The sequence below is a fragment of the Buteo buteo genome, chromosome 18, assembly GCF_964188355.1.
Source record: "Buteo buteo chromosome 18, bButBut1.hap1.1, whole genome shotgun sequence".
In the NCBI taxonomy this organism is placed as follows: domain Eukaryota; kingdom Metazoa; phylum Chordata; class Aves; order Accipitriformes; family Accipitridae; genus Buteo; species Buteo buteo.
The window spans coordinates 6,797,235-6,810,145 of record NC_134188.1 but is presented as its reverse complement, the minus strand read 5'-3'; the positions used below and the strand labels follow the sequence as shown (position 1 = coordinate 6,810,145).

Here is a 12,911-nt window from a genome sequence, read left to right as displayed (position 1 = left end):
AGATTTTTAAGAATATCTGTATATGAATGCTTGACCTTACACTTCTGCTGCTTCCTGAAGCTTTTCAATAGATTTTTTTCTTAGTAAGCATATTCTTTTTTTTGCTACCAGTTCTGTTAACCAAACTTATTAAATATGGTTAAAAAAACTGGGTTCTTGCTAAAATATTAAGTAAGTTACTGCAAGTTGTACAATGTAGTACAGATGTTTGGTATTACACTGAACTCTAAAAGCATACCTACACTTTTACAGTGTGTTGAAGTGTTTAAAAATTAACACATGAAAGTCTACAGATCCTGATGGCAGAGACATATGTTTAGATTCTGTGCAAATGATATGACTTCAAGGCAAACAACATTAATGTTCACAGAATAAAAATCCAACTCCAGAAAAGTTACACATAAGTGAGGAAAATGTTATCAATTAACTCTGTGGAATCTGGAAGTTAAAGCAGATAAGAAAAACTCTCAAGTTGCACAGCTGTTTTATGCAGTAGCTTGACAAGGCTTGAAACCTCTTCTCCAAGACAAATGTTAGCTGGGTCAAGAATGGGATAGAACAACATCCACTATTTTGCCCGTCATAAATGTGCACAGCTGTTAAATTTCAACACAGAAAAATGAACCAATGAACATGAAGTCTGTTCTACAGCATATCCTTGTTAGGCCAGTATTTACCCTTCCCAAATACAAAAATTCTGTTTCAAATTACGTGATGATTTTGGACTACTAGAGTCAGAATAAATGGGCAGTTATCCATAGTAATAAAGATGTTAGTAGCTGACTAACTTGAGGTTCCACGCTGGATTTAGTATTGTTCAAAATACTACATAATTATGTAGAAAAGTTATTATAAGGTAAGAAGCAAAGTAGAAAAAAATTTCAAATGGTAAGACGTATTTTGGTTGGACAATTTTTCTCCTGGCTCTATGAATATCTCATCTTATCCTCTTACACAGAGGGAGGCATGCACTTCAATGACTTTTCATCCTGGAACTAAATAACATGTGGGTTTGCAATAACACAGTTTCAGTCATCGTGCAAGAAACTCTTGTGTAAGGAAACATATAGAATTTTGAACAGATTTTGTTATTAAGCACCAAACATATCAGCAAGTTTTGGCAGCTTTTTGGAGGCTTTCATTTCCTAGTGAAGTAGTGCAGTATGGAATTAAACAAAACTGATTTCTTCCAGGGGCACCTGTATTTTGGATACAGTAAAGTATGAGAAAACTGGATGGCAATTCTTAAGCTGTAATTTGTCAGTGTTAAAAAAGCTGAACATCCAAAAGCTTGGCAACAGCAAATATGTATATTTTACACAGTTATAATTTAAGAGTGTTAAAGCCAAGAGCACTCCTACCAGTAAGGTCAAGCCAGCTCTTTTAACATAATGGATTTACAATTTTATATTTCAGCTATATTAAATGATGGTAAGAGGAAGTTAATAACACAGGCTTTGAGCTAGTATACAAAATAAATAGAACAAAAGGCACTTAAGACTTTTCTAACTGGCATTTTGGTAAACCACAGTCCCACATATCTTCAACTGAATTGGGAAGTCCAAGTTTGCAGGTCACTGGGGCGCTGAGCAGCAAGGTTCGGCGATGTGAACAGACTTTGTACATTCCCTGGGGCAGTTGGTCACATCCAGCCCTGCTCAAGAAGCAACTGAAGCAGGTCGAATTCTCAGTCCAGAGCTAAGCATTTCTTACAGACTCTTCACCGAAGAGAGCCTTGCCTTCTTTTGACTGTACTGCCAATAGCTGACGTCAAGCCAGAGAAGACTGCTGAACATGTAGCCTCTGCATTCACCCGTTTCTTCCTTATGTTCTGCTACAAGTATCTACCCTATTCTAAATCGAAGCCCCGAGGGAAGACACAGAATGATCATTAATAATGTACTAAAATCTCTTTGCACAGGAAATGGCTTAGCACCACCTTCTAGAGACCAAGTAAAATGTAGGTAATACCAAGAGCTTCCAAGAAAATATTTTTAGCTTTTTTGCAGCCATATGAATATCAAACAAACAACGTCCATCTACTCTGCCGTGAAGATCTAGCTTTACTGTTTAAGCAGATTAAAATCAACAGGAAATTACAAATCATTCTTATGACAATACCTATTGACAAAAAGGCACAGGAAAAAAGACATAAGTGTTCTTTCATTTAAATCTATCAGTGCTACTGATCTGGCTCAAAGATTGTGTTGTGATCATAACTCACAAGCCAAGCAGAATTTGGGACCAGAAAAACATTGCAAAAATTAGGTTAAATTCAAAGAATGCTAAAAAGGAGATCAAAAAAGCACCTTTGGGATTTTAAAATTTAAGCTTTCAGGGAACTAAAATTAGACTCCAGAGAGTTTTTCAAAGATTACCACTCCTCTCCAAAATTTGTTTCTGTGAATGTCAGGCATACAGATATGCTGAGGTCTCAAATGTATAAGGAAGATGTACTGTTTCAGGCAATAGAAACTATTTCTCCTTGCTCCATTACGATCTCATACAGCCCCTTAATAAGCAGCTGAGTGAAGGAAAAAAAGCATCAGCATGATTATTTTACTTATCCTAGAAGATGAGCTCTCCGATAAAACCAGAATCAAACTGTCATCCTCCTTCTAAAAGAAAGACTTCACAGAGCTTTGGTTAAAACTATGGTAATTGAATAATCATTCAATTTTTTAAATTTAAACACTACATGCTTTACTTTGGGTTCCACTTTTCCATCCTTTTATATTAAGTAACTTTAAGATACTGGCATGAATTTTTCAGCATGTTTGCCATGGTGGCTAAAAGAATAGAATTCCCTGTGTCCCCAAGCAGACTTAACTCCTTACTGCTGCGTAGTAACTGCAACACATTATGACTGTTTACTATCTGTGGGCTTATTCTTGTAATCATGCTAATACAATACTGCCTTTGTAATTCCATCTCTGTGAAAAATGAAGTCAGTTCAAATTTGAACAGCTGAAATACTGGCCTTTGTTCAAGAGAGCCTCCAAAGACACACAAGCTTAAAATGATTTAGCTTGACAGACCTACCACATATCTGTGCACTTAAACAAAATTAAACAAACAAATACAGTGATACAGAATGGTACGCATGCACCAGATTGTCTGCTTAAGCACTGTTACAGCCTCATTTTGGTACTTCATGAGCTTACCCGAGTAATTCAACTTTAGTAACTAATTAACACAGTTCTCTCTATTCCTTTTTTTTTTTTCCTCAAGGATTTTCTGGTTTGAGTTATCTTTAAGATGAAAGTAAAACTAGGCTTGCTACTTTCTTGGAACAAATATTTTTGTGCTGGCCAGTTTTTTGAACTAAATTCACAAGACTTCTCCTTTTGCCAGAAGAGCTTGCAAGACTTTTCACTCCTCAGTACTCAACAGCACAACACAGAAAGCAGAGACAAGCTGTCTATAAACTTCAAGATATTTTGGACCAGATCCTCATGATCCACGTCTATATGAATAAAGCATTCTCATCTTTGAAAGCCTGCCCACCAAATCTTTTTTCTGCAACGCTACAAAAAACCAGTTTTCAGCAGTTCATGTTTTAACAATCAAAACACCACCTCTTTCCCCTCCTCTTCCCATAAGCCTAGGCACTGATCCTAAGTGAGGATCCTCAGGACCAGTCCTTCTACAATTGGCTTTTATGGCAAGGGCAATCATAAGCTGAGACTACGCTACCAAGTTTTTCTGACGTAATTATGTTCAATAGGAGTGTTAAAAATAACACCATGTGAAATTTATGTGCAAAACCTATAGCATAGATGTAGCAATGCCAAAAGAAGGATGCTTTGTCAAATTATCTGCACTGCCTCCTCCACAAGCTAGGTCAGTAGAAAACCCTCCTACTGTCGACATCCGGCAGAGAGCTATGTTGGTGTAGTTGTTGCAGGAAAGATCCTTCTCGCACAGAAAAGCTCAGTCTCTCTATTCATAAGAAGAAACTTAATGGAAGTTCTCATATGGATGAAACAGTTTTACAGATTTCACATTTTAACTGTTTCACCCACCTTCCTTACTTCTCCTTGAAAAGGGCACAAAGTGGACTCATTTTTCTTCCAAATAACTAAAACACTGGAGACAAAAATGTTGATTCTAACTTCTGTTTGCACACCAAAAAAATTAGTCAGGGAACAAGCACAGAAAATAAGCCCCAGAAGGATTTTTGTGAAGTTGTAAGTGTAAAAGAGCTGGGATTTTCTATTCAAGCTACTTCGTAACTTATACACAACAGATAAAAGTAATTGCTGTAACAATCAACTAAATTTCAAGAACCAAAAAGATTACTTCAATCTATTTGCATTTAAATGACAGATACAGAAATCCGATATCAGATTCCTAAAACTAGCTTAGATGAACCAACATAAGCAAAAGCAGATTTATATATGTTGGATAATGACTTAAAAACACATTCTAAATTTAAAAAAAAAGCAATTAAAAGGAAGCAGTCTAAAGCCCTCAAAAGCCACACAGCAGTTTCAGGCTATTTTTCTCATCTTCCAGTATAATCCATTCTTGCCCCCTTCAGGACTAAATTTCTACATTAAACCTCTCTCAATTGCTCTCTGAAAGGGCAAGATTTCACCACCAATAAACAGAAAGAGTTTATGGAAATGCCAAATGGGACACAGCATCTGGTTCTTAGCTTTTGCACTGCAACTAAACATGGTTTAGATTTGTTAAGCCATTTTGAAAATACAAAGCCATAAATAATGTTCCACAAATCTCTTTCAGATGTTTTAGTCAAGCTCATTCTCTGAACTCATATGCAATCAGATTAACTCCACTATGTTTAAACACTACAGGAACTTTATAGAGAACACTAGAAAGCAGTATTTTGGTATGTGGACTCAAACATATAAGTGATGAACACTCCTGAACCAAGTACTTTTAACTCCCAGGTTTCAAGGAGACTTTCTCAGTGCAATCAATTCTGCAGAAATGATTGCTCTATTGAAAAAAAAAAGGCAAGCAGATTTACAGAGCAAATTTCTCAGACTACCTATTAAAATAGAAGTTAAAGTACCTATTAAAATAGAAGTTAAGCGACGTATTTTTCTAACTATTCAAAGGAGGCAAACATAATTCCCCTTTCATAATACTGAAATACACTGACTGCTTAGTATTGGATAAAAAGCTTCAATGAAGTGTAACACTACACAACTTAAGAGGCTTTCTTGGTTTTGCATTGATGGGTAGTCTATTCTTTAACCATCACATTTGAGTACACTGAAACCTGCCTCAATTAAAAGCACTAGAAAAAGACTTTTGGTTATTGTTTACCAGTTTGTATTTTTTAAATAGCTGTACAAATAAAAATCATGTTCTGCTGCCATGCGCTAAAGCGACCACCAAAAGTCACCTTGTTCCAAAGAGCACTGTTTTCTAAATTTCCCATAGAAAGTAGATCCTTGCAGTAGACTGGCATAGAATAGCTTATGTAAAAAAGGAATCAGAGTTTTAATGCAGTACACTTTTCATCACAAAATATTTCAATCACTACCCTACACTGTGTTAAAAATGGGAATTTTTAAACACTGCAGATCATTTCCATTTATTTCCATGACTTGGTACCCAAGCTTTATTTTAAGACAGACTTTAGACAGTTCAATGGTGAATCACTATTTTTGTCATAACTTACCTGTAATTAAATTAAAACATTCCAAATAACTTGATTCACACAAAAGTTGTTCACGTACTACACTAAATTTGTGTAGTGTAGAAACTACACAAACTTTGTAGGGAAGAAAAGGTTGAAAGTTTTAAATATGTAACTGGAAACTTGGATATAAGGATCTGGTATTCTTTTACAGATTACATTTATCTTTTCTGCAATGAGAATATTAACACTTTTTTCTGAGTAATTGAAATTATACTATTAAAATAATTTATATCCATTGTTTGTACTTTAAACATTATTAACAAATAACACATGAAGATGTGATTCCTTTCCTGAATACATTTATTCCTATTTTCAAAATTTTACACATTAGTTTTCCCTACCTGTCCTGTTTTATAATGCCTTGCAAACTGGTTAACCACCCGATAATCATTTGCAAAGTACTCCATCAGAATTGAGGGAACTTCAGCAAAATCAGTAGGACATCTGGTTCCTAGAGGTAGAATAATTGTACGCATTAGCATTTGCTATTTTCATTAACACAAATAGTTAACTCTTCCCAAAAGGTTTTGAAACTTTCAGTTTGGACTTTTGGTGAACTTTAATGTTCTTTCGTTTATTAAGTCAATATTTTATTTCCATAGCATTATTGTACATATTGCCAGAAAAGCTTCATTATAATCCTACACATTTTACTATAAATCACAAAGTAAAACAAAATATTTGAACAGCTGGGTGAGGCACCTTATAAAGCTCTGGATCACACCCTTTTTAAACTAAACCAGACTGCAGCCAAACTGGCCCTACATGAAACACCAAATCTATTTAAGTGTCCTAAACCTAAATCAAACTACAGTGTAAATAAAACTCTGCCTTAATCCCATTCACAGTTAAAATTTTTAGCTTCCATCTGTTTGCTGAGCTTACTTATGCTTTATATTAACCTCGCTTTATAATACCAAGTCATTCATCCAAGGAACACTCCTGCTAAGTTCTAAGAAGTGCAATGAGGTAATATCTTAGCAGTTAGTATTTTCAAAAAGCACTTTCCCAAAAACCTTATTTACTCTAGTCTTTATCAGCACCTTACATAACGGAAGTTATTAAGAAGTATATCACATCACCAAATCAAAGCTGCATTTCTATTTCTATATTAAAGTTAGGGATGCACAAAGTTGTTGCTTTAATAATGGACCCACCAGGTCATCACCTCTACCTCTGCTACAGACAACGTCAACATTCAAAACTAGTCTTAAATGTAAGTATGGTTTTTGCTTCAGCTATTCTTTCTTGAACTGTATTTTTTTAAAATCACTCCTTTGTTCTTTACAAATCTTTCTCTAATTTTTAATCTGAATTCATAATCTGTTTATATTCAGTGTTTTCAGATCAATACTGCTCTTTAGTGTGAACAGCATTCCCCATAGTTCTTTACCCCATAAATTGAGAGAAACTATATTGTCTCTCAGCCATCATTATCCGAAGGCAAAGTCTGAAAGACTACCCCTTGTAGCCCTTCCCTGCACCTGCTTCAGTTTGAATTCACCTTCAGATCAGAGACACAAAACCATGCCCAAACATTGCATGAGGTGTCACCGGTATCTTCTTAATCATTCTCATACTTACTGCTGTTAGATACACCTCTCATTTAATTTCAGATCACATTCACCCCTTTCAGACACATTAGCTATTTGTAGTTCTGCATTAACACATAAAACTGTTCTTCTGTTCCTCCACCACTGTTGAAATATCCATTTGATAGCATAAATTCTCTTTGTACTCTTTAAATGCATGATCTGCACTGTGTAGTTCTGAATTGCATTTTACTTCTAACACTGCAGTATCCAGTCATTCAGTTTTTATACAATACCCCAATCCTTCTTTTGTGCCATCACATTTCATTAGTAGAGTCTTTTTTTTCTTGTTGTTTCAAAATCATTTTAAAAAGCCCAAAACAAGGCAGGTCCCAAGAAAAATGCCTGCAGAACTACACTGATGTTCCCCTAGCCATTTATGCTTTCTCAGTGCTCCTTAATAAAGCAACAGCATTATTTTAATAACCATTAAAGAGACTCCTGAAAAATTACATCATCTTAAAGTCAGAAACGTAAAAGGTTGGGCAGTTATCTGGGATAAGTTAGTCCTCCTGTAAAACAAATGTAGGCGTTCTCTACTTCATGATAAACTAAAATGGAATACCAGATAGGTTTTTAAAAATCTTATACAAACACTTATGCATTAATCAATAAATGCATATAATAAAATGACTTATTAACTTAAAAAGAAGCACATCTTAAGTCAAAACCGTACAGTATTATACAAGTTTTGGGCCCATTAGCAGCAGAATGGGTTTCCAAATATTTGGGAATGTTATTCAGAAAAGGGAGGCACAGAGAGTAGGAAAGATGCCAAATACTCAGTGCATCTCAACTAGAATGTCAAATTTTTTGTTCTCACAGTAGCCTGTAGTCATCTTGTTTCCACACTTCACCACCCTAGTGTCTCATGAGAGCCGATGGCCCCTAACTGACATCCCTGGGATGAGCCATTTGATTGTCACACATTCCAAACCCTAAAAAAAAGGTCCTCTGCAGAAACAACACCACCGACCTCCAATGCCACTTTTGCAATGCTAGATCTGGAGTGAAATCCCCTGGGACACAGGCCTGCCTGGAGCTAAGGCCACGGTGAAACCATACACAGGGGCTCATGGAAAATCTGAGCCTCAAAATTAGCCATTTCCTGCCCCTTCAAGACTTTGACATGCAGATGCATACAATTCGCCACAAGAGGAGAACCCCACCAAAGCAGTTACTTTGGACATATAAGTACACCCGGAGGTCAAGATGAGCAAGGCCATATGAGTGGAAATGGCGGGGGAGGGCGGTTAACCATCCCAAGTATACAGAGCTTATACTGAAAAGACCATATACAGTGTTCATATGTTTTAACAATGTCCAGTAGTGACATACTTACAAACAGCTCAGTGTATTTTAATTTTAAGTGGAAGACTTAGGAAAGAATATTGTGTCACTGGGTGCAAAGTATCTGTTGATAACGCATAACTCTACCATGGACTCCCCTGTGTATCATTAGCATAATAAAAAAAATGGTAAACCATAAAAAAAAACCTTCAGACAAGGGAGCTACAATTTCGTCTGTTTGGTTGTAGGGTTTTTTTAATAAGCAAATGTCTACTGCAAATGGGATTTCCAGCAACACTATTACAGAAGAGGATATGCCAAGCTGTCCGCAGGTAAGGAAAGTAGCATGCCAAGCAGCTTTAGCCAGAACATGTCTTTGATCCATTTGCCACAACTGCAGAAGGCCACAGCAGCCTGTGAGCTGTCAGCCAATACACTCTGCCACTGCTTGAGAAGAGGGACTAAATGAAAAAAGGCAATATTCCTTTTCTGTGCATCCACTAAGCTAGGATTGAATATTCATTCATGTTCATTTACATATGATAGAAAGACCTACCAGTTAAACATTCTTGCAAATACAATACGTTTTTAATTTATCAATTTTGCTTTAATCAGAATCAACTAGAAAAAGCCTGGCTTTACAGATTTTCCATATTGCCAGTGTATGCTTTTTACAAGAACTAATTTACTAATTTTCCTTCATTTAATTTCCTAAACCATTTCCAATCCAGGATTCATTGTGTTTTTACACTAGGTACAAGTTTAAGCTCAATTTATTTTCAATCCTCCAACTATTCCATTACTATAAATTTCATATAAGGCAAACTTGCAAGAGTGGATACCACCAGTAGAACAACAATCAGCAGTACAGAAAGAAGAGATACAAATGCCTAATTCTTATTAGAAGAATATTCAAGTGTTGTTTGGTTGGGTTTTAGATAATATCTGGGGATCTGATATTGTATTATCAAGTCAAAGTCGTAGAAGTATCAACATGACTCAACCGTTTCTGGTTCATCATCCTCTTTTTTTTTTTCTTCTTTTTTTTTTCTTCCTTTTTTTTTTTTTTTTTTAAATCTACTCCCTTCTTCTAGAAATTAAACATTTAACAAAATAATCACTATTCTAACTTTCTTACCAGTGACATGCTGGTACCGAGTTCTTCCCAGCATAGAATGCATAGCATGTCCCATTTCATGGAAGAGATTCTCCATCATGCCAGGACTTAGTAGCGTTGGTGCACCCCTCGTTGAATGGGGCAGGCTAAGCATAAGAACAACTACAGGCAGCTGGTACTCTCCATTTTCCTTTCGCCTGCCTCCACGAACTGTAAAGTGACAATCCTTTTCAAGATAAAAGCAAAGATATGGACAGCCAATGTCATTGTATCAATGATATAAAACAATGGTAAAATTATTAAATTAAACTTAAACTATTAAATCAAACATAAATATACGTATACTCAGTTACACAAGTTGAATTCAATGATCATTGACAGTGTTGTTCAATAGCAGCACACTGTTTCTCCATTTTTATTATTTGCTTCATATTCATAAGGAAACTACCTTATTCCATAAAGAAAAGACGTGTTGCTTTCAGAAAATAAAATTTAATTTTTTTTGTTTCAGAATTATCAAAACCTCTCAATTTTTCTAAAAAAATATCACTAGCACAAAGAAATTTACTGATGTGCTGTCATGGTTTAACCCCAGCCAGCAACCAAGCACCATGCAGCGACTTGCTCACTCCCTCCCACCCAGTGGGATGGGGGAGAGAATCAAAAAAACCTAAAACTCCTGGGCTGAGATAAGAACAGTTTAATAGAACAATAAGGAAGAAAATAATAGTGATGATGACAATAATATGATAATAATAACAGTAAAATAATTGGAATATACAAAACAAGTGATACACAATGCAATTGCTCACCACTCGCTGATCAATGCCCAGTTAGTCCCCGAGCAGCAATCCATCCACCCCAGACAACTCCCCCCAGTCTATAAACTGGGCATGACATCACACAGTATGGAATACCCCTTTGGCCGGTTTGGGTCAGCTGTCCTGGCTGCATCCCCTCCCAACTTCTTGTGCCCCTCCAGCCTTTTTCCTGGCTGGGCATAAGAAGCTGAAAAATCCTTAACTTAGTATAAACACTGCTTAGTAACAACTAAAGACATCAGTGTGTTACCAACTTTATTCTCATACTCAATCCAAAACACAACACTGTACCAGCTACTAGAAAGAAAATTAACTCTATCCCAGCTGAAACCAGGACATGTGCCAAATCCATAATTTATAGATTAAGTTCTCTCCTCATTCTTCAGCAGTAACTACTTCGTAAAATATACTGCACAGCCCTCCTAGTATATTGTGAAATATTAGCAAAACAGAGTAATATATTAAACTAATATAAATTTAAAATTTGTCCACCTACCACCTCACTAAAGGTGGTAATTTGCAGATGCTTCTGCAGAGCGAAGTGTCTATTGTACTGCATCGTATAGTTAATATACTGGCACTAGGCAGCATGAGTAAGCGAGCCACAACAGTTGGAACCATCTACAGTTTTAAGTAGAATTTTGAATAAAAATTAGTTGTCATTATGAGTTTTCACCTTGAGAGAGTATTAAAATTTCATATTGTTTTTGGTTGTAAATAGTAGGCCAGAAAATAGGTGTTTAAAAATCTACCGTTTCTCTAAACAGAGTTCTACAACATTTCATAGTGCCTATCATTCTGTAGAACGGAGTCAGAGTTCAACCTATCAGGTAACATTTTTTAAATGAAAGGTTACTCACAAAAATATTTTACCTAAAACCACATTTGAAGTTACAGACTTTGCCTGTTTAAATTTAATTAATTTTAATTTGAGATAACTTTTACTAAACTTACATTGAACGCAAATGACCCTAACGGTACAGTCATTACTCAAATAAAACCCACACTGGAATCAGACCATAAATGTTACCTGATGTGGTTTATCAGGTCGCTGAAAGAAGTCACAATAGATGTATCCTAGCAAACCCTCAGTTTCATGAACAACAGCCTGAAGAAAAAAAAGGTATCATTTCCACAGTGAAAGTACTGATAAGATGGGTAAATTGAAGACATAGTATTCTAATCCAAAGATTTATAATGAATAAATGACAAGTAAACTGGGAATAATTTAATGTAAAATCTGTTGGCAAATTTAATTGGAAAAAATATATATACAAGATTCACAACTTGTCCCTCAAACTACAGCCATTTCTGCATTTCACTCAAAAATAATTTAGTCACAAATTAGTATTAAAAGTAACACTGTCTGTAGCTCCTAAATGACTTCTGAGAAGTCAATGGTAACAGAAGCTCGTTTACAATGGAAATAAAAATAGAAAGAGTAAGGAGTAATTATAAATTGACCCACAGGATATAAAGAACGGCAGCTCTTGCTGTAGGTGGAAGAGCAGTGAAGAAGATCTGGCAGTGAATACATGGAGGGAAGACAACAGAGGAACCTGGGAACCTGATGAGTAAATTATTGCCCAAGTTTTTATTTCCACCCTCCCCTAAAAAGAGGGCACAAAAATAAAGACATAAAAACCAATCTCAAAGTAAAGATGACATACAGAATAAAAAAATGAGGCAAAGACACATGACTGCTAGAATATGCACCTACAGCATTCTAGTCATCTACAGTCGTCTACAAATCCAAACAAAAAAAACTAGCAGAGCCCATTCAGAATTACAGCTTGAAAGGTACAACAATAATCTCCGAACAGAGAAACTGCTTCTGATTCAGGCACCCTTCACACATACCAAGCATACAAAAGGCACTTAGAGAGAGTATAAAGCCCTTGAGGTCTAAATTCAACTAAAATTAGACAACTAGTGTGTGCTTTTGATAGGTACCCAAGTAATTTAAAAACAAAATCCAATTCATGGCTGAGGAACACACCATCTGGTCTAACTTCCCTTTGTCGTTTCAGATGCTGGGAACAAGAACACTTACCAATTTTCGAACATCTTCAGACCAAACCTCTCCTCTCTGCGTCTGTTCAGCATAAAGGGAGATTCCTAGGAGCTGACTGAACAAAGAGTTCAAACCTTCCATGCATGCCCCAAGAGAGAAAAACGGACAGTACAAGCCAGGATCAATGTTGTACCTAAGGAAACACAAGAATCCCAAACCAGCCAGTTAGTTGAGCTACATAAACTACAGCCTTCACCTCCAAGACAGAGGATGTGACAAAGTACACCAGATAAGCCTCAAGGCGATTATTGAGCATGTTTGGCTTTATTTTTCAAATAGTGAAACCAAGTCACTGACTAGTTATGGCACAGTGCTTCACAGTAACTCAATTTTTCTTATA

General features: G+C 36.0%; 1 protein-coding gene across 2 annotated transcripts in view; it reads right to left on the bottom strand.

Annotated features, from left to right (window-relative positions):
• MIPEP (mitochondrial intermediate peptidase) overlaps nucleotides 1–12,911 on the bottom strand; it is a 78,058-nt gene that overhangs the window by 32,318 nt on the left and 32,829 nt on the right. For both annotated transcript variants that reach the window (XM_075050719.1, XM_075050718.1), the window contains exons 11-14: nucleotides 12,551–12,704; nucleotides 11,528–11,605; nucleotides 9,698–9,902; nucleotides 6,019–6,128 (exon numbers count right to left, since the gene is read on the bottom strand). In XM_075050719.1, coding sequence (XP_074906820.1) covers nucleotides 6,019–6,128; nucleotides 9,698–9,902; nucleotides 11,528–11,605; nucleotides 12,551–12,704 — 547 coding nt within the window. The remainder of the gene's footprint in view (nucleotides 1–6,018; nucleotides 6,129–9,697; nucleotides 9,903–11,527; nucleotides 11,606–12,550; nucleotides 12,705–12,911) is intronic.